General features: G+C 41.6%; 1 protein-coding gene across 4 annotated transcripts in view; it reads left to right on the top strand.

The window, feature by feature from the left end:
• The window catches only part of cbarpb (CACN subunit beta associated regulatory protein b), a 202,512-nt gene that overhangs the window by 174,467 nt on the left and 9,204 nt on the right, over positions 1-18,841 (top strand). For all 4 annotated transcript variants that reach the window (XM_043721246.1, XM_043721244.1, XM_043721245.1 and 1 more), the window contains one exon: positions 1,860-2,043. In XM_043721246.1, coding sequence (XP_043577181.1) covers positions 1,860-2,043 — 184 coding nt within the window. The remainder of the gene's footprint in view (positions 1-1,859; positions 2,044-18,841) is intronic.

Here is an 18,841-nt window from a genome sequence, read left to right as displayed (position 1 = left end):
GCATGCAATTCTGGTCTCCTTCCTATCGGAAAGATGTTGTGAAACCGGAAAGGATTCAGAAAAGATTTACAAGGATGTTGCCAGGGTTGGAGGATTTGAGCTACAGGGAGAGGCTGAACAGGCTGGGGCTGTTTTCCCTGGACCGTTGGAGGCTGAGGAGTGACCGTATAGAGGTTTACAAAATTATGCAGGGCATGGATAGGGTAAATAGGCAAAGTCTTTTCCCTGGGGTCAGGGAGTGCAGAACTAGAGGGCATAGGTTTAGGGTGAGAGGGGAAAGATATAAAAGAGACCTAAGGGGCAACGTTTTCACACAACGGGTGGTACATGTATGGAATGAGCTGCCAGAGGAAGTGGTGGAGGCTGGTACAATTGCAACATTTAAAAGGCATTTGGATGGGTATATGAATAGGAAGAGTTTGGAGGGATATGGGCCAGGTGCTGACAGGTGGGACTAGATTGGGCTGGGATATCTGGTCAGCATAGATGGGTTGGACCGAAGAGTCTGGTTCCATGCTGTACGTCTCTATGACTCTACGACTCTAAATATTTCAGAAATAGATCAGAGTTAGCACTGAGTTATTCATAAGGTTCCAAAGAACATTGTTAATATTTGTCTAATCTTGACTATGGGTGCCAGGTTTCTTACGGTATAATCTATCGTTACAGGCTGTGTTCAATCCAGGAGGTCTGTGTTCAAATCCCACCTGTGCTGGAGGTGTGTCATGTTGGGTAGATTAAAAATAATTTTAATGGTCTTTTTGCACAATGGTAGTGCCACTACCTCCAGACTACCAGATTGTGTTTCAGATCCAGCTGGCCAAAGGTATATCATTATAACATGTCTGAAGAGGTTGTTTCCAACTTCCTTGCAATCTAGCTAGGTCTCTAGGTTAGAACGTCCGGGTTCATAATTCCACTTATTCCAGAGGTGTGTCATAACATCTCTGAACAGGTTGATTAAAGTTTATCTATGTTCTGTTGGTAAGTGACATTTGCAAAGCCTAATAATAGCTAAATATTTATATTTAAATGTGTACTCCCTCCAATACATTTTCAACTTCAGAGGCTTTTCTACATGTTAGTTTATTGTTTCACTGTAATGGATGGTATATTTGTTACCTGAAGTATTTTAGAGGAAATTTCGTCCTGTCTCTTAGAAAGGACCCAGTCTGCTGTATGAAATTGTGCTGGAATGTGATCTAGGGGTAGGTGCTTAGGGATGATGATTTCCTCTCAATGGCCAAATAATAAAATTCTTCTCTATTGCTAATGCACTGAGTAATAAAGTGCATTGAACATTCATCATATTAACCAAATCTTTAACCTATTTAAAATTTGTTTAACTTGTTAATGTAGTGCAGAGAGAGTTTTTTTTTGTCATAATGTTAATCAGTGTATGGAATCAGTGTGTTGAAGAATTTCAACTCTCTGAAATGAACCTGAACAATGTAGAGTAAATGAGGAATTCTGAGGAAAGTTCCAGACCCCAATGAAGCCTGGATAGCAAGTCCATGAATAATCAAACTAGCCTGGGAGAGCAGTTCCTGGGTGACTGGAAGTTTTTATTGTAGGAATTTTGAAACATCCTACCAATGATAGAAATGTGAGGAAGTGAAAATACATAAAATATCCTGCTGCATATCAATAGCAATAATTTACATCTTAGTGGTACAATAGATTAAAGGGGAATGCCTATGTAGGCAAAAGGGAAGAATGTAAAAACAAATAATTTCAAACTCTTGTGTCTGGGGCAGGGTTTCCATCAACAAGCAGTTTAACTGCAGTCTAAGAGGCTCTCAATATTTTGTTACACATTTGCATTGTCATTTCCTAATGGAATAATTTGTGTTTGTTAGGGTCTCCGAAGAGACACCAGTTTCATCGACAGCGTGCTGCCAGTGAGAGCATGGAACATGAAGATCAGGACCCCCACCAGACTGATATTATCCAGTACATTGCCCACACAGATGATGTCACCTTTGGGACCCCTTCGACTCCATTTGCACAACCTCCCTCTAGTCCACCTCCATCAGCTGGCAGGTATTGTTCAATCAGTTGTGATTCAATTAATCAGAATAACTTATTTTGCATTTTTCAATGTAAATTTAAGCTATTAGTTATAAACATGCGTGTATCTGTGTGTGTTATCTCTGGGAGGATGCACGGTTGTATCAGTTTGATACAATGGATAGAATAATACTGGGGTTTCAGCGACTTGGCCTATCGCGAGATTTGTGGCAGAATCAAGCAAGCAGATTGACGAGGCTGATCTTGATGTTAGAAGCATCTTGTTCCATCTATTACGCTTTTGATAAGTAACACAGCAATTGGTAGCAGCAAGGTGCCAATTAAGAGGGATTATTGCTAGTTAGATGACTTGCGAACAGCCCAACTCACCTTATTAATTTTCAGCTTTATATCTTACTACACATGCCAAACAAGCTTTGAATATCAGCCCAGGGATTTAGAAATGGTCAGTCAGTCAGTAGAGGTGGCCAGAGCCAGGATGCTGTCAGGTAAGGGATGAGGAGCTGAATATCAAGCAGCCCACCACCCGCCATGAGTCTTTCTGTTCTCTTGGGCATGATGTGGAGCTGTTGGTGTTGGACTGGGGTGGGCAAAGTTAAAAAATCACACAACACCAAGTTATAATTCAACAGGTTTATTTGGAAGTACTTGCTTTTGGAGCACTGTTCCTTCATCAGGTAGCTGTGGAGCAGGAATCTAAAGACACAGAATTACACTTACATAAGATACACTCACACTTATCCCGAGAATGTGACTTAGAAGAAGTTCTGGGATTTACATATTATTGAACCGAAACCTGCAACCCATTCTAAAAGGTGAAAGACTTAACAGCAATCAAGGTTTGTTCAATATATCTTTTCAGTTGTGTGACACTGCGATCTTTTGTTATAAATTCTGTGTCTTATGATCTTGTTCCACAGCTGCCTGATGAAAGAACAGCACTCCGAAAGCTAGTACTTCCAAATAAACCTGTTGGACTATAACCTGGTGTTGTGTGATTTTTGACTTTGTTCTCTTGGGGACTGTTTTCTTCCTGGAATGAGTGAGAGGCAAGTATTAAAGGAGTTGGAACAGACAGCAAGGTATTATTTATGATGTCCCAAGTGAATGATCAGGCAGCACAGAGCAGAGTTAGTGGTGTCAGTGTTGGGATGGGTGACAGTGAAGGAGGGAAGATGTCACAGGCATAGTGAGAGTGGTAGACGATGAGCCATTGTGGGAGATGGGTACAATAGCAGAGTTGGTGTATGTAAGGTATCAGAAGGAAGATAGCGGCACTTAGGTAGATAGAGTGATGAAAGACACTGTGAGCTTCTTCCTACAGACCTGGGTATTCCTCCAGATGGCAAAGATTGATTCAACCAGAGTGGCAACCTCCAACCAGGCTGACTGGTCTGGTGTTGAGCTGTCCATTGCTGGTCCTGGAGGAATAGGAATCCCCATGTTTGCACCACCCCACCTCGAGGACCTACGTGTATCTTCCCCTCTGCCATGTCAGGAGCAAATGTCTGGAGCTGTGCAGGCAGCTGCAGACAGACTGTGTTTGTCTGGTCCGCAACTGGCTTCGAAAGACAATGCGGGACAAAGGATGCCAATGAATTCTGGGATATCTACTGAGTAGCGTGGTCAGAGTTGGACATGATGAATGCCATAGGGGCCTAGTAGGTAGTTAATAAGGCGCATTTGGTCAGACGGGTCAGAAATCTTGCTAGGCATCAAGACAACAATCCCTCTGTAAAACTCGATGTTACTCAGACTTAGTTGGAAAAAAGTCAGATTCAGCCCTATAAGTACAATTAGTGTGTGTGCATAAGTGTATTCATATAAAAGTGCATGTAAAATGGTGAATGGCATGTACAAGTGCATGAGTTTGAGTGTGTGCAGGTGTGTTGGTATATGCACGACTGTGTGAAAGTGGGTGCAGAACACAGACTTACCAAATTTCTTAACAAAAGAATTACATACTTCTAAGTATTGAATGGCAGCTTCTCAGTAGATGACTCATTTGATGCTTGAATTAATATTATTTTGCACTGAATATGCCACAACGAGGGTAACTTTGACTTTGCACGATAGTGTAAAATGTGCAGCAGCACAATGGCAGCCCATTTTATATCTCTTCCTCTTTTCATTTTGTTTGGAATCACTGTAAGTTAAAAATGGGGAAAACAAGTGTGACATCGGTTGCAAATTCTTGAGTACCCTTTCTTCACTATCTCACAGAGTCAAAATTACTTCAGCAAAATGGACTCTTTTGTAACGATGAATCCGAATTATCCTTACCTTACACCAAGAGCTAATCAATTTTTAAATAATTTCCTGCATTTCAGGAAATAAAACTAAATGCTAAAATGATGATGGCCAGACCTGAGTATTAAGAAACACCTGGCTGAAGGGCAGAAAGGAAAATCTGGTGGAATGATCATATGCCAGTAACAGGATCAGCCAGAATTTCCTTCTATTTAAGTTAATTTAAATCCTGGAGGCGCTGAGAGGCCAAGCAAACTCCCTGCCAGATTTTACATTTTGCACTGCAAATGACATTGAACAAAAAACTCCCAATGACTGAATAAATATATTTGAGAACAGACTATATTCTAGAAAATAGCAAATACTATAAAGAGTTTTAAAATCTAAGTTGACTCTGACTGTTCAACTGATGCTGTTAAATTATTTCCATTCAGTTTTATGCTTTACAACACTTCTTCCTTGAACACAATTCCATATATTATTCATCGCAAGATTTGACACATATTCTTCAAGAGATGTGTACAACATAAAATAGGCAAATTGTAATTCCTGGCAGGAAGAATTATTTTTGTTGCTGCATGGCATTAAGCATGCGTTGAATGCATTCACAATGTCAAAATGCAAAACAGGAATAAATCTTCAGACCTGGCCACGCCACGCCTCTCCCCGGTTTATTATTTTATGAAACGTATATTGTTACTCTGTTTTTTGGTTGCATATTCTGCAACTAACCTGATTGCCAGTGACATCACAGTATATGCTCCAGTTGGTCAGTGGAGTCTGTATGAAACATGGCATAGGATCGAGCTACAAAGAAGGAAGTCTTTGCATTAAGTCAAAACAAAAGGCTACTGTGAAACTCCTGTCATTGTTCTGGCTCAAGTGTGAGCTCAGTTTGGGTACCAAACTGAGCATAACCTGCCCACTGGCAACCTGAATCAGTGCACAAAGAAATGTGAATGCTGAGAATTCTTTGAACCAGACATAGTTCAGGAATGTAAACATGGCTTATCCATATTCATAAAATGGAGCAACAGTTGATTAATTCTATAGTTTTGAGGCAGGTAGCTTGGATTCACAGCAGAGAATATTATTTTCTAATCAACAATATTAATCAGACACCTTTGCAGCAAATGGGACTTGAACCTGGGCCTCCTGGTCCAGAGGTAGGGACATTACCACTGTGCCACAAGAGTTTTCCAGATGCTCTGTAGCAAAATATAGCAGTTGATTCATAGCAACTGTGATCTCATAGTCTCTTCCAACTGGGTAGATCCCACGTCTCCTTTTATACTTGATGTAGGGGCAAGTGCTTTCTGGGAAGTAACTCAGGTTTGGTAGCATCATTGAACATTTCCAGTTATCCATTCGGGGGGAGTGTAGGGTGGCACTACCACAGCATCACATTCCACTGGGAAACAGAACATTATTTAACTCCCCAGGCTAAACACTGACATAAACTTTACTACCATTCTGCCATTAAAAATTGTGTGAGTTTTCATAGTGTTGTGAGACAGTGGAGGATATATTGGCATGAACTTTCTGAAGTTCATATGAACTGGTATGAACTCAGCGTGAGTGAGGCTGTCTGAGAAATAAATCACAAGTAACTGCAGGGGTCTTTAAATTATATACAAGGGGAGGTTATAATGTGCTTCACAATATCCTCCATGTTGCATGACATAATATTGAATTCAAGAATTTCCATGGCACTTAAAAAATGGAAGGCTGGATTTTGGCTAGCTCAAGTTGGGTATTTGGTCGACTTACCAGACCCAACCTTGTTAAAAAGTACCCGTGGATCAAGCAATTTCTGCTTAGGGAGAGCAGGTATAGGATAGAATCACTCCTGTTAACCCCAGAAGCAAAGCCCAGCTGCCATGGGAATGGACAGGTACCAAGATGGGCTATTTAGCAGATCCACCTCAGATCTCCATGATTTTGACTTGGTTGTTGTGCAAGTTGTTAGGTCCTCCAGCCTACACTTCTCACATCCCTTCAGCTACCCCCATTTTACCTTGATACCACTAAATGCACCTGGCCACCTCCATCCCAGTTCATTCAACCAATCCAAACCCCCATTGCCCTCTTTTAAATTCCGTGCCAACTCAAGTTCACATCACAAATAATGCCACATGCTCTCCATGTCCCTTGACTCCCTTTCCATGGCCCATCAAACCCTCCATGACACCTGCATAGTCACTCAACCTGCATCCATCATGGGTAGACCTCAGGAGCTATGTGAAGATGATAAAATCAAACAAGAGAGAGGCCAAAGTGTTGAATTTTTTTTCAAGAAGGAGTTATGTATAGTTCTTAGGACTAAAGGGATCTATGAGGAGAAACAGGAACAGGATGCTGAGTTAGATGATTAGCCATGATCATTATGAATGATGGAGTTGACTCAAATGGCCATTTGGCCTATTTCTGCATCTATTTTCTAAATTTTGACATCTTTAAATCTCTTCAAGTGTTAATATCTTATAAGAACAAACCACCTTTAATCAGACCATATCAAAGACCCAGTGAAGCTGTGAAACTGTAGACTCAGAAACCCTTGATCAGACAATTCTAGCATTTGAAACCCAACCAAGCATATCATCATGACACTGCACAACTGCACAACTAAATGCTGCCATTTTTTTAGCTTATGCCTGTCGCACATAGCAGTACAGTAGAGAATTGTTTCAGATGGCTTGTGTCTTACTTTCACTCTGATCCTACATGCCGTTCTATTCCATCATTCTGTGCGCTCTGGGTTACGTCATCATAACAACTAAGACGGGGATCCATTGGAATTTAGCACTTAGATTGAATGGCCCAGCTGAGTTTGGATATCCCTCATGTCAGAACCATGTTCCACCACCATAAAGCCCCCACCATTCCCCTACCATCAAAAATTGGATTTGTCAGAAATAAGTCCACAGTCCTCCCAACTCTGCAAAGTTCATCTCCACAGTTCCTTCATGTCTCACTTGTACCTGTGAAGACTTCACCTTTAGTTGTTTTTTATCATCTGTATACATTTGCAACCTTACTCTTGCTCCCAGATTTGAAAGAATGACTTTATATGCTTCACTTTTAAAAGTAACTGCAAGAGGCCAAATTTCTCTTTCCTGACACTTCTTTAACCCTCAGTAACTCCTCAATCTTGTTAGAGTATGTGTCTAACTAAGATTTTAGTATACTTTCCCATATTTGGGGAAAGTATTTTGGTCACTTCTCTTGCACCTCTGGAAAGAATACGAGAAAAAATAATTATTGATCTTATCTCACATCTAACCTTTAGGATCTCCTTAACCTCCAAGTATACCATCCTCTAGGCTATTCCTCCTCCATATGATTACGTTTCATCACACATTTCATGCTGTGAATCGTTGGCCCTGATATTTGCAGGGAAGGACAGAGTGGATCTAGTTATGGATGAGAAATCCGAAACTTTTGGGAAGATGAGGATTTTGACAAATTTATTGGCAGGACCGCATGCTTCTATTTAATTCTGCTTTGAGCTTGGCAGGGACCAGATAGTTAGCAATGCAAAGTGCAATCTGTTAGAAGATAGTTATAGCAAAATAGCAAATTGTTAATGCTCCTTTAATAAAAGTAACTCCTTCTGGAATAGAAATCCATAACCTAAGCCAGCCAGGTTTCAGAGAAATTCCCCAGGTCGCCTTATTTAATGGGGCACGGTGAGAAGTAAAATAACCAACTGTGGTGGAGAGATTGAAGTTTACAGACGTATGCTTGAGAGCAGAGAGGAATGTTTTAAAAGCACATGCCCTGCAGAATCCAGGTTCCCATCTCCATTTAGCTGTTGAGTTTCCCAGATCCAGGGACAACCAGACCAAAAGCACAGCAGAAGACAGACTTAAACATTACTTTGAACTTAGCTGTCCAGTCTCTCAAGAATGAAAGCTGAAAATGTGTTGCTGGAAAAGCGCAGCAGGTCAGGCCCAAAATGTCGATTCTCCTGCTCCTTGGATGCTGCCTGATCTGCTGCACTTTTCCAGCAACACATTTTCAGCTCTGATCTCCAGCATCTGCAGTCCTCACTTTCCCTCAAGAATGGGATACAAACACACCACACAAACTGCCACTATAAACATGGATGTAGGTACATGGGAAGCACCAGATGGGATTGGTTATGTGATTTTAATATTTAAACCCTCCAACCCTCTCCTGCTCACTTTATCAAACTGAGCCTGTTGTGGGTGCTCAAAATGATGCAACTTCTAATAAATCTGCTGTTTGCAATTGCTCAGTGTACATTTCAGAGAAAGACATTCTCAAGGTTTCCAAGTCAATATTCACCCCTAAACCGACATAAGCAAAAACAGATTAGCTTACCAGTTATCTCAGTGCTGTGCAGAACATCGCTGTGTGTAAAATGAGTGATGACTAGCTAAATTTAAAAAAACTGATGCACTTGAAACTAATTTCTTGTTCTGAAATATTTATAGTTGTTCCTTAGATCTATGAATACACCCTTTATAAATCTATTTCTCACTTCATACTGTGCTGATTTATTTCATTGTCACACACTAGAAAACAAAAATAATAATTCTATATTGATAACTTTATTAATACATCTAATTATAACCTAAATATGATCAACTTGCCATTCTTACAGAAGTTTATTCACAAGTAGAATTGAGAGTGCGAGAAGTTTTGGGCAGAATTTTATCTGAATGACCCACTAGCACTGATAAGGGAGCAAATGGCATGGGCTTTTCTGATGCTTCTTACCACAACTATGGAATTGGATCCCACTTCTGGGTTTTCTGATCAATCTTCAAGCCTCAGACCCTGGTGGGAGTCAAAATGGCCACCATGTTACAATATTCAGGATACTGGTGGTAGTAATGGTAGAGTAGTAATGTGGGACAGCTACTCCATCGTTCTGCCAACACCCCATTCCCCCAAAATCATCACCACACCCAATTCTCTGAGACATCTCCAGATTGGGAGCTGTGAACCATTGGGACCAGAATCAATACTGTTCCCACTAAACCAGAGGAAGAGGCCATGCACTGAAGGAAGGCCGACCAGGCTGGAACTGCTTGATGAATTGTACTGCAAGAGGATGCTCAAGGATACCAAAGGAAAGGGAGCCATCAACCTCATCAGGACGATGATGGTGAGTGACGTGTCACATTCACACCTATCTTCATCAATCTTCTCCAACATAACTTGTCTCTGACCAATGTAACTTGCTACTGCACCCACTGTTCTCTCACCAGGCATCTCCTTCATCACCAGTTTGTATCCATCACATACCCATCCCTCACAGTGACCCTCCACAAATGCTGATCCACTATCATCTCATTACCGTTCATTTCTGACATCTATAATACTGCTTTATCTTCTTGCAGGACAAGAGAGCACAGAGACCCAGGGAGAGGCAGAGAGCTGTGGGGGAAGCTCTTGAATATTCAACTCTCTGACTGCTGTGGAGGACAACACATTAAAATGTTATGGCGTGATGGAGAACATGACCATGGGAGATGGAGAGATTGTCACCTCCCAGATACCTGATGGCACAGTTAAATATCACCCAGCTAAATGGAACCTACATCACTTATGTTGCAGTGGTGTGATCTGTATGATAGCCTGTGCAATGATGAGTTTGAACCCTTTCCCCTTGGCAGATCTATTTTCATGCCTTTCAGCTCCCACAGGTTCTTAAAGAGTAATGGAGGAGCTGAAGTAGGAAGAGACCCAGGTGACCTCAGAGAAGGTGGCACACTCTGAGGAAGCACTTTCACACAGTTCATCTCACCTTCCAGTATTTCAGATGCATAGAAAACGATGTAGCCTCTAAGGCAAGTAGATGTCACCTGGTGAACTGCACATGGCTTTTGTGCAGGAGCAGGTTTTGGAGATGGGGGAAAGCAGCAGAGAGTTCACACTGGAGGGTATAATTCCCTCCAAACTCTGCACAACTGGATGCATATGCTGAGTTTGGAGGGTCATCGACCAAAAGGACCAATCTGGAGCAGCTACCGAGACTGTGTGAGGCTCTGTCAACATTTCAGGGGACTATGCTCAAAGAGAGACTGGAGACATTTACCTTCATTCTGACTGCCATGATGTCTTAGGTCTTTGCACTGATGGTCCACCTGCAAGGAAAGAGTGGTCAGATGGATGGAGCAATTGAGTATGTATGGACCTTCACTGAATGACCTACATCCTTAGTTCATCATCTTCAGTAGTTTGGAGGAAAGCCTCATCTCGACTATGTATGAAACACTCCCCAGCTCTTGTCTAGCAGGGCTGTGAAAGTGGGCCATGAGAATGAAGATGGACACATGGAGGTGAGGGCACTGCTGAAAAACTTTGCACACCTCCCATCTTTCCCCCCACGCAGCAAGAGCCCCTAAATTTAGGATCCCTGCCTCAGTGACCACGTCTGCTGCTGCACAAGTACAAGTGGGAAGTCCATAGTGGGGGGTCCCCAGAGTTCAATATGCAGAGAGCATTGACCACTCAGTCAGAGCAGAGGAACAAGCAACCTGTACCTAGCTGTACTGAAGCCACAGGAGTCAAAACAGGAAGAGCTAACAGGATGAAGAAAAGAAAAGCTAGGTTACGCTAGAGGACCATGTATTAAAGTGTCAAAATGAAAGATTTATTTATGCTAGCAACTTTATTTCAAATCTGAAAATGTGTTGCTGGAAAAGCGCAGCAGGTCAGGCAGCATCCAAGGAACAGGAGAATCGACGTTTCGGGCATGAGCCCTTCTTCAGGAATGAGGAAAGTGTGTCCAGCGGGCTAAGATAAAAGGTAGGGAGGAGGGACTTGGGGGAGGGGCATTGGAAATGCGATTGGTAGAAGGAGGTCAAGGTGAGGGTGATAGGCCGGAGTGGGGTGGGGGCGGAGAGGTCAGGAAGAAGATTGCAGGTTAGGAAGGCGGTGCTGAGTTCGAGGGATTTGACTGAGACAAGGTGGGGAGAGGGGAAATGAGGAAACTGGAGAAATCTGAGTTCAACTTTATTTCAAATATCCATTACCCAGTCATTTCTATGGTCTGTCAATAGGTCAGGACTCTTGAGATAAATGTAATAATAACAGCAGAAACTGACCTGTGAGTGTCAGTGGGATGGATGAGTTATTGACGGTGGGAATGCTTTATGCTGTGGGAAATGATTTCAGCATTGATGAGCCTCATGATTGCACAACCTCAGACTGGCTGAATCCTTCCTAATGAAGGGCTCCGGCCTGAAATGTCGATTTTCCTGCTCCTTGGATGCTGCCTGACCTGCTGTGCTTTTCCAGCACCACTCTAATCTTGAATCCTATCAGTACATGGCCATCTTGTGTATGTCTGGGAGCTAGGTGTGCTGCTGTCAGCAACTGGCCACATCCAGCTCCTCTTCCTGTTGGTCCTCCCCTTCTGCATATTCAGAGTGGTTATCAGCTTCCTCTCCTCCAACTCCAGCCCTCCCAGTTGTGCTCTGATGCTCAAGATGCAGCAGACCATTGTCATTTATAGATCCGTACTGGTGCATATGGATGGTTGCCTAGGCTCCTGAATCACATCCGCCCAACAGTTGTTGTGCACATGTGGTTTCAGTTATGCCTTTCTTGTACATCAGTGTCATTAACCCTATTCATAGAGAGACTCCTTAGCCTACAAACAATTATCCATTATATCTGTTTGAGGCTTGGATGATCTTTGAGAGACTTGACAGGTTTAGAGTGAAAGCATCATGGCCACTTCTTGCTACCTTACACAGACATCATGAATATTTTCTAGTAGTTACGTACCAGCTGCACATTAATGCAATGGAATCGTTTTCTTTGACAAATTTTGCTGGTTGAACCTCTGGCACCTTGATTGCTATGTGGCTGTAAACAGTCAGTTCCTCGAGTCTGGCAATTTAGGCAATGCAGCAATCTGAGAGCCCTTGCATTGAGAATGGCTCATGGCTTGCAAAGTGAACCTGACCTTGTAAACATGGGATCAGGACATCTCAGAGGCAGATCTGTGTGTAGCAGATTGTAAAATCCTCAAGATGTCATCAGCAGATCCTTGGAGGCAAACAAATTCAGGGCTGTCATCATCTTAACCACCTTAACCCTCAATGTATTCACAGCTGGACTAAGAAATCTCCCAAAATGTGGCAGAGGTCAGTCCTGACCTACCAAGAAAGTCTGAGCTGCCTAAAGCACCATTGTCCATACATAGCAAGATAACTATTCCTCTGTTAGTAAATCTTACATGCATGGAATCAGTACTTAGGAGCTGAAGCTCTGTGTTTATCCCCTCTCCCTGGTGGAGCCATCTGGCTGAGACAAAATTGCTGTTTGCTGCTCCTGCTATTACTTCTGTTCATGTTGGTGTCACTCCTGCAGCTGGTGGTGTTTGCAAACACAGCTTCTCTTGCTGTTTTTCAGAGCTCTGAGGTAGAGCAACAGAAGTGCAGATCAAAGTTGAAGGGTCACAGAAGTGACCGCCATACTCTCACATCTGGCTCTAAGAGCAAGATACTTTCATTTAGGAAAAGAAACCGTTGTCCTGGTGCAGGATTTTAAGACTTCCAAGCTTGTCAACTTCACAAGCTTGTCAGCAATTCCCACTGGGCTGTCTTCTTGTTGACCCAGTTGGTTTCAAACATCCCAGGAAATCCATGCTTTGACAGCTAATGCCAAAATGGAGGATTAAGTCTTCAATAAATTGCCTTCTGGCAAAGTTGAATTGCAAACCCACTCATCACTTGCATGATTCAGTACTCAGACTTGTTAAATGTGGAAGTCTGCAGGTTTATATCAGATGCCTGACAGGCTCATGATTTTTTTTTGCTAATACTGTGATTGAACAGGTGCACTGTTTCCTCTTGTAATCCTATTCCTCCATTGACCACAACAAAAATTAAATTTAGCCAAGTTGGTTATATGGTCAATTATATAGGTCTTAGACTGTGTCTACTTCAATGTGAAGAGCAAGGTTTCTTACATCAGCAGCAAATAACTGGTTTGTTACCAAAAAACAAACTTACTCAAACAAAAATTATTAACAAACAGTAAAGAAAAAATTAACACACACAAGTCTAAGGAAAAACAAATAAAAACTCTGTGGTGGTAATTGTGAAGTTTTTGTTTTGCCAAGAACTAGTTAAATTGGGAATTGGTTCAGTTCAGTTGTCTAAATTGTTGGTTTACAGAACAGTGTGATGCCAACAGCGTGGGTTCAATTCCCATCACTAGTTTGAGCTTACCATGATGGACTTTCCTTCTCAACCTCTTCCCTCACCCGAGGTCTGGTGGCCCTCAGGTTAAGTCACCACCAGTCACTTCTCTCTAATGAGAGAGCAGCCCTAATGGTCTGATAAGACTGTGGCAACACAACACACTAGTTAAACTCATGAAAAAGAATAAGTCATGAATTATCCTAAATGGTGTTCTGATTTTGAAGTTATTCTGCTCACACAAACTGACAGCACTGGAACAGTTTGAACTGGCTGAATTCTCTTTGTTGAAGGCAAAGAGATCAATGCCAAAAGTCTTCTGCAGGAATCCGCCATGAGTGGTAAAAGTCACCTCCCTGACACTGTGTTGAGAGGGGTTGCAAAGAAAGAGAGGGAGTGGGAAATGGGCAGTTGCTCCCCCGGCTGGTCACATTCTCTCCGACTGAGCTCAAACATGCAATAATTCCATCAGCCTGCTGAGTCACGTAATCTCTCTTTGAAAGTTCTCTTGAACATATGACTCCCTGTTTCTTGCAAATGTAACATAGTTGTTGTTAAACTCAGTGTTTTCCTTAATAAAGTGCTCTTAGTTTAAAAGTTCAAAATATATTTACACAAGTCCACATAATCCTTTAAAAATTGATATTTGGATCACATCTTTTCAAAATATCGTCATTATCCCTTCTACATCGGCTTCCTTGCAGATTGAAACTAGCCCCTTAGTTTCATCTAATTATTTTTACATTTTCCAGTTTCAGTACAGTCCCAGCATCACTATAGATCATTTCCGAGCAGGAAAGCAATTATTATGCCAGAATTCACCAAAGGGTCTTGCTATCATCAGAAAAAGTGAATGGTACAAATCAGGCATGTCCTCAACATTCACTCTGACTCTTAAGTGGCTGGAACCTCACTAAGACTTGGCATCTGCTTAGGCTGAGCTCCTGTACACTCACTGCATAAACACGAATATGTGCCACGCCATAAAGTCAATGAAATTCAGAAATAGCTGTGTCAATCAATGAATCTCAGGGAAACAAAAGACAATCATTTTCAGCAATGTTTTGTAACCTTGGGGAGAAGTCCACAGCAAATCAGAAAAAACAATTATCCTCTAATTGGCCTCATGATGTGCTGAAGAGGAACGAGCTTACAACTGATTTTGAGCCATGTCTAATTATAGCACGCTGAGTCCAGAGAATTTAAAAATGTGCATCTCCACTTTAACAGCAGAATGTGCATTACATGGTTTTCTACTCCTGTCCTGTGGTAATGAAACTGAGAATCCTCCATTGACAATCTATGAATCTGTCTGTCTTTCTGAACATTTTTGACCTGTGTGCCTGTTAAAAGGCTGACTGATGGTAAGCAGTAGGAAATGAGAAGCATTTTCTATTTTTTCATCCAATCAAGCACTTCCAAAAAGAATTTCAACCAATGTACCATAATTGTACTTAAAGGAGGGAGATTTTGGGAGGTGCAAATGATTAAAGACAATTTGAATACATCTAACTTAACAACCAGTTAAATAAATTATTAGAATATTACGGTAGAAATTCTCACATATCCCATCTGACTTCAATGTAACTGATTGTTTTGCGGAGTATGTAAAGAGTTGCTCATGCAGTTTTTCCCATTTTATACCACCTCTCAAGATGAAAATCTATCACATGGATTTGAGTTTCATTTATTTTGGGGTAGAATTTATGGATAAGTACTCCCAGTTCAAAGCCTCCTACTTTAGACACTAATGTCAGGAAGGCTGCTATCAAGGTCAGCACATCCACAGAATTTTTTTTAATCTAATGGCCAGAAAATTGTGTTGGGCAAACTGACCTCAGCAGCAGAATTCTCTAAATGTGTCATCCTTGTACAAGGCTCTGAGTGAACTCTGCCAGTCCATCAAATCTACCTCATTGTCACCTATACATAGCTGTGTCTGAAAAATTATATTTGGCAAGGCCTGGACTTTCAAAATAAACTAGAATATTATGTGAGCGTCTTCTGTTTGGACCCCATCACCCTTAGGATGTCAACTTGTGCTCCAGATGTACAACAATTTCATGGAATTGAAAGGCAGCTATTTTTGACAATGTTTTGTAACCTCGAGGAGGGTGGAGTCCACTGGCAGTCTGAAAACAATTATCCTCTAATTGACCTCATGAAGCAAATTAGCTTACAAATGACATTGACACATGCTAGTTACAGCACTTTTGTGAATTTAAGGATGTGCACTTCCATCCTAATACCAGATATGTTGTGCATTACATGGCTTCATACTGTACTCCTGACCTACTGAAACAGGCTGCACTTCAATGCTTCATGAGTGACAGAGCAAGAGGTCCCAGTAAGGAGCCAAATTTTTATCTGGCTGTGTAGGAAAGTATTATATTAGCTGATTCCTAAACAAAAAAATCCAAGAGTGTGGTGAATACATTGTGCTGTGCTAATTCAACTTTGGTAAGCTTTGTGAATACAGAACCCTAGTTAGGAAGGTGCTGGGTAGGAAGGAGACTGCAAATGATGTATTTTGTGTTCCCAGAGCTGGAGACTATTGAAAGATTTACGGTTTTGTTCCTTTTTTTTTATCATTTGCTGAAACTGAATGGGTGTTATATTAAAATCTGAAAGGGGACTCAAATTTTGAAAAATAGATTGAACATGCCAATCCACCCCATATTCATCCTTGTAAACTTGACGCAAAAGAAAAATATACAGTTGAGCCTAGTTTTCAGTGCACATTTTCACCTTAACAATTTCTTTTCATTAATAATTCATTACCACAAGGACAGTACCTGCTGGCTCAGCTAGTGATGCCATGTCCCTCGAGTGAATAGAAAAAGTGAAACAACTGGACATATTGTAAAGAATTCTGCTCTTCATCTACTTTTAACATGTGCTTTCTTCAAATGAATGAAAATATAGGTTCATCAAATCTTTCTATATATGATCTGAAGATGAAAATATAGCAATATATAAGGCACTAGAAATGGTTCTGAACCAACCAGGGGTTTGGGTTAAAATCTATAGGCTGCCGGTCAGGAGGAGATTTTACTGATTCTTGTCTGGATTGGTAACAAACTAAACCAATGTCTTAGATGGATGAGAAAAATGATCACCTTGGTTTTGTGATGAATCATACTTGTTAATTGAATGTGGGATCAGTATTTAAATAAAAAAAGCTTTCCATCCCCTCCCTTTCCAAATGGTAAAAAAAAACCGTGGTGGAGAGATGAAGGGGAAAAGCAGTCAAAAATAATGTTAACATGTTGGACTGATGCCATGGTGAGAATTGTTCTTCTAAATTCTTACATCTCTCTCTAATGCAATGTGATTTGAGTTCCACACACTCATTTTTGTGAGTTATAACTTACTCATGCTTCATTGCCACTTCTTGCAATGGTGCAATAACCTATCTCTGATTCACAACCACATTGCCAAGGCAGATAAGTTTGTAATCTGAAATCATTGTTACAATTATAAAAGCACATTAATGGCTGCTGCTAGTTCTATTCCACTCACTGCTATCATGCACAAAGATTACCCAATTAGAATTAGCTCTTAGCTGTCATAGTTTTTGTTTCTTGTTACTTATGTTCCAGTACCAAATAACACAAATAGAGTGGGAGGGAGCTCATATATGTAGCGTATAAGATGATATTGATTAGTTTAGATGAATGGTCCAAATTCATAAATTGGCCTAATTGGATTTTGAGCAACTTCAAAAAGTTGCATGACTGAGTTAAAATAGTTTTACTTTTACCTTGCTGGACTCAGCTTCAAGTCTTTAAATTCCTCTCAACCCCAGTCAATGAGTATGTCTGCATTGGCAAAACTCCCTTTGTACATTGCGAGGGGTTGGAGTTCCAGTCGAACACTCTGTATGATCTATGAGTCATAGAGCTGTATAGCACGGAAACAGACCCTTCAGTCCAACTCGTTCATGTCGACAAGATATCCTAACCTAAACAAGTCCCGTTTGCCAGCACTTGGCCCATATCCCTCTAAACTGGAAATGTGTTGCTGGAAAAGCGCAGCAGGTCAGGCAGCATCCAGGGAACAGGAGAATCGACGTTTCGGGCATAAGCCCTTCTTCAGGGCTTATGCCCGAAACGTCGATTCTCCTGTTCCCTGGATGCTGCCTGACCTGCTGCGCTTTTCCAGCAACACATTTCCAGCTCTGATCTCCAGCATCTGTAGACCTCACTTTCTCCATATCCCTCTAAACCCTTCCTATTTATATAACCATCCAGATGCTGTTTAAATGCTGCAAATGTACCAGCCTCCACCAGTTCCACTGGCAGCTCATTCCATGCACGCACCAAACTCTGTGTGGAAAAGTTCTCTTTAGGTCCCTTTTATATCTTTGCCCTCTCACCCTAAACCTATGGCCTGTAGTTCTGGACTCCCCTACCCCGGGAAAAGACTTTGTCTATTTATCCTATCCATGCCCCTCATGATTTTATAAACCTCTATAAGGTCACCCCTCAGCCTCCGACGCTCCAGGGAAAACAGCTCTAGCCTATTCAGCCTCTTTCTATAGCCCAAATCTCCAACCCTGGCAACATCATTGTAAATCTTTTCTGAATGCTTTCAAGTTTCACAACATCCTTTTGATAGGAAGGACACAGATGGCCTAACCAATGTCCTGTACAGCCACAACATGACCTCCCAACACGTATACTCAGTACTCTGACCATGAAGGAAAGCATACCAAATGCTTTCTTCACTATCCTATCTACCTGTGACTCTACTTTCAAGGAACTATGACCCTGCACTCCAAGGTCTCTTTGTTCAGCAACATTCCTTAGGACCTTACCATTAAGTGTATAAGCCCTGCTCTCATTTTTAGATTATATTAAATTCCCTACAGTGTGGTTGCTTTTCCAACATACAGCACCTCGCATTTGTCTAAATTAAACTCCATCTGCCACTCCTCAGCCCATTAGCCCATCTGATCAAGATCCCGTTGTACTCTGAGGTATCCTTCTTCGCTGTCCACGACACCACCAATTTTGGTGTCATCTGCAAACTTACTAACTATACCTTTTATGTTCACTCCAAATCATTGAAATAAATGATGAAAAGTAGTAGACCCAGCACTCCACTGGTCACAGGCCTCCACCACCACATAATACTGTGTTCAAAGTTTGTGCGAAGATTTGTAGCTCGGGTGCTCGTTGTTGTGGTTCTGTTCGCCGAGCTGGAATTTTTTGTTGCAAACGTTTCGTCCCCTGGCTAGGCGACATCATCAGTGCTTGGGAGCCTCCTGCGAAGCGCTTCTTTGATGTTTCCTCCGGGGTTTATAGTGGTCTGTCCCTGCCGCTTCCGGTTGTCAGTTTCAGCTGTCCGCTGTTGTGGTTGGTATATTG

This window comes from Chiloscyllium plagiosum, chromosome 31 (assembly GCF_004010195.1).
Source record: "Chiloscyllium plagiosum isolate BGI_BamShark_2017 chromosome 31, ASM401019v2, whole genome shotgun sequence".
In the NCBI taxonomy this organism is placed as follows: Eukaryota; Metazoa; Chordata; class Chondrichthyes; order Orectolobiformes; family Hemiscylliidae; genus Chiloscyllium; species Chiloscyllium plagiosum.
Note: the sequence above shows the minus strand (reverse complement) of the source record. Positions and strands in the feature narration are given on the sequence as shown.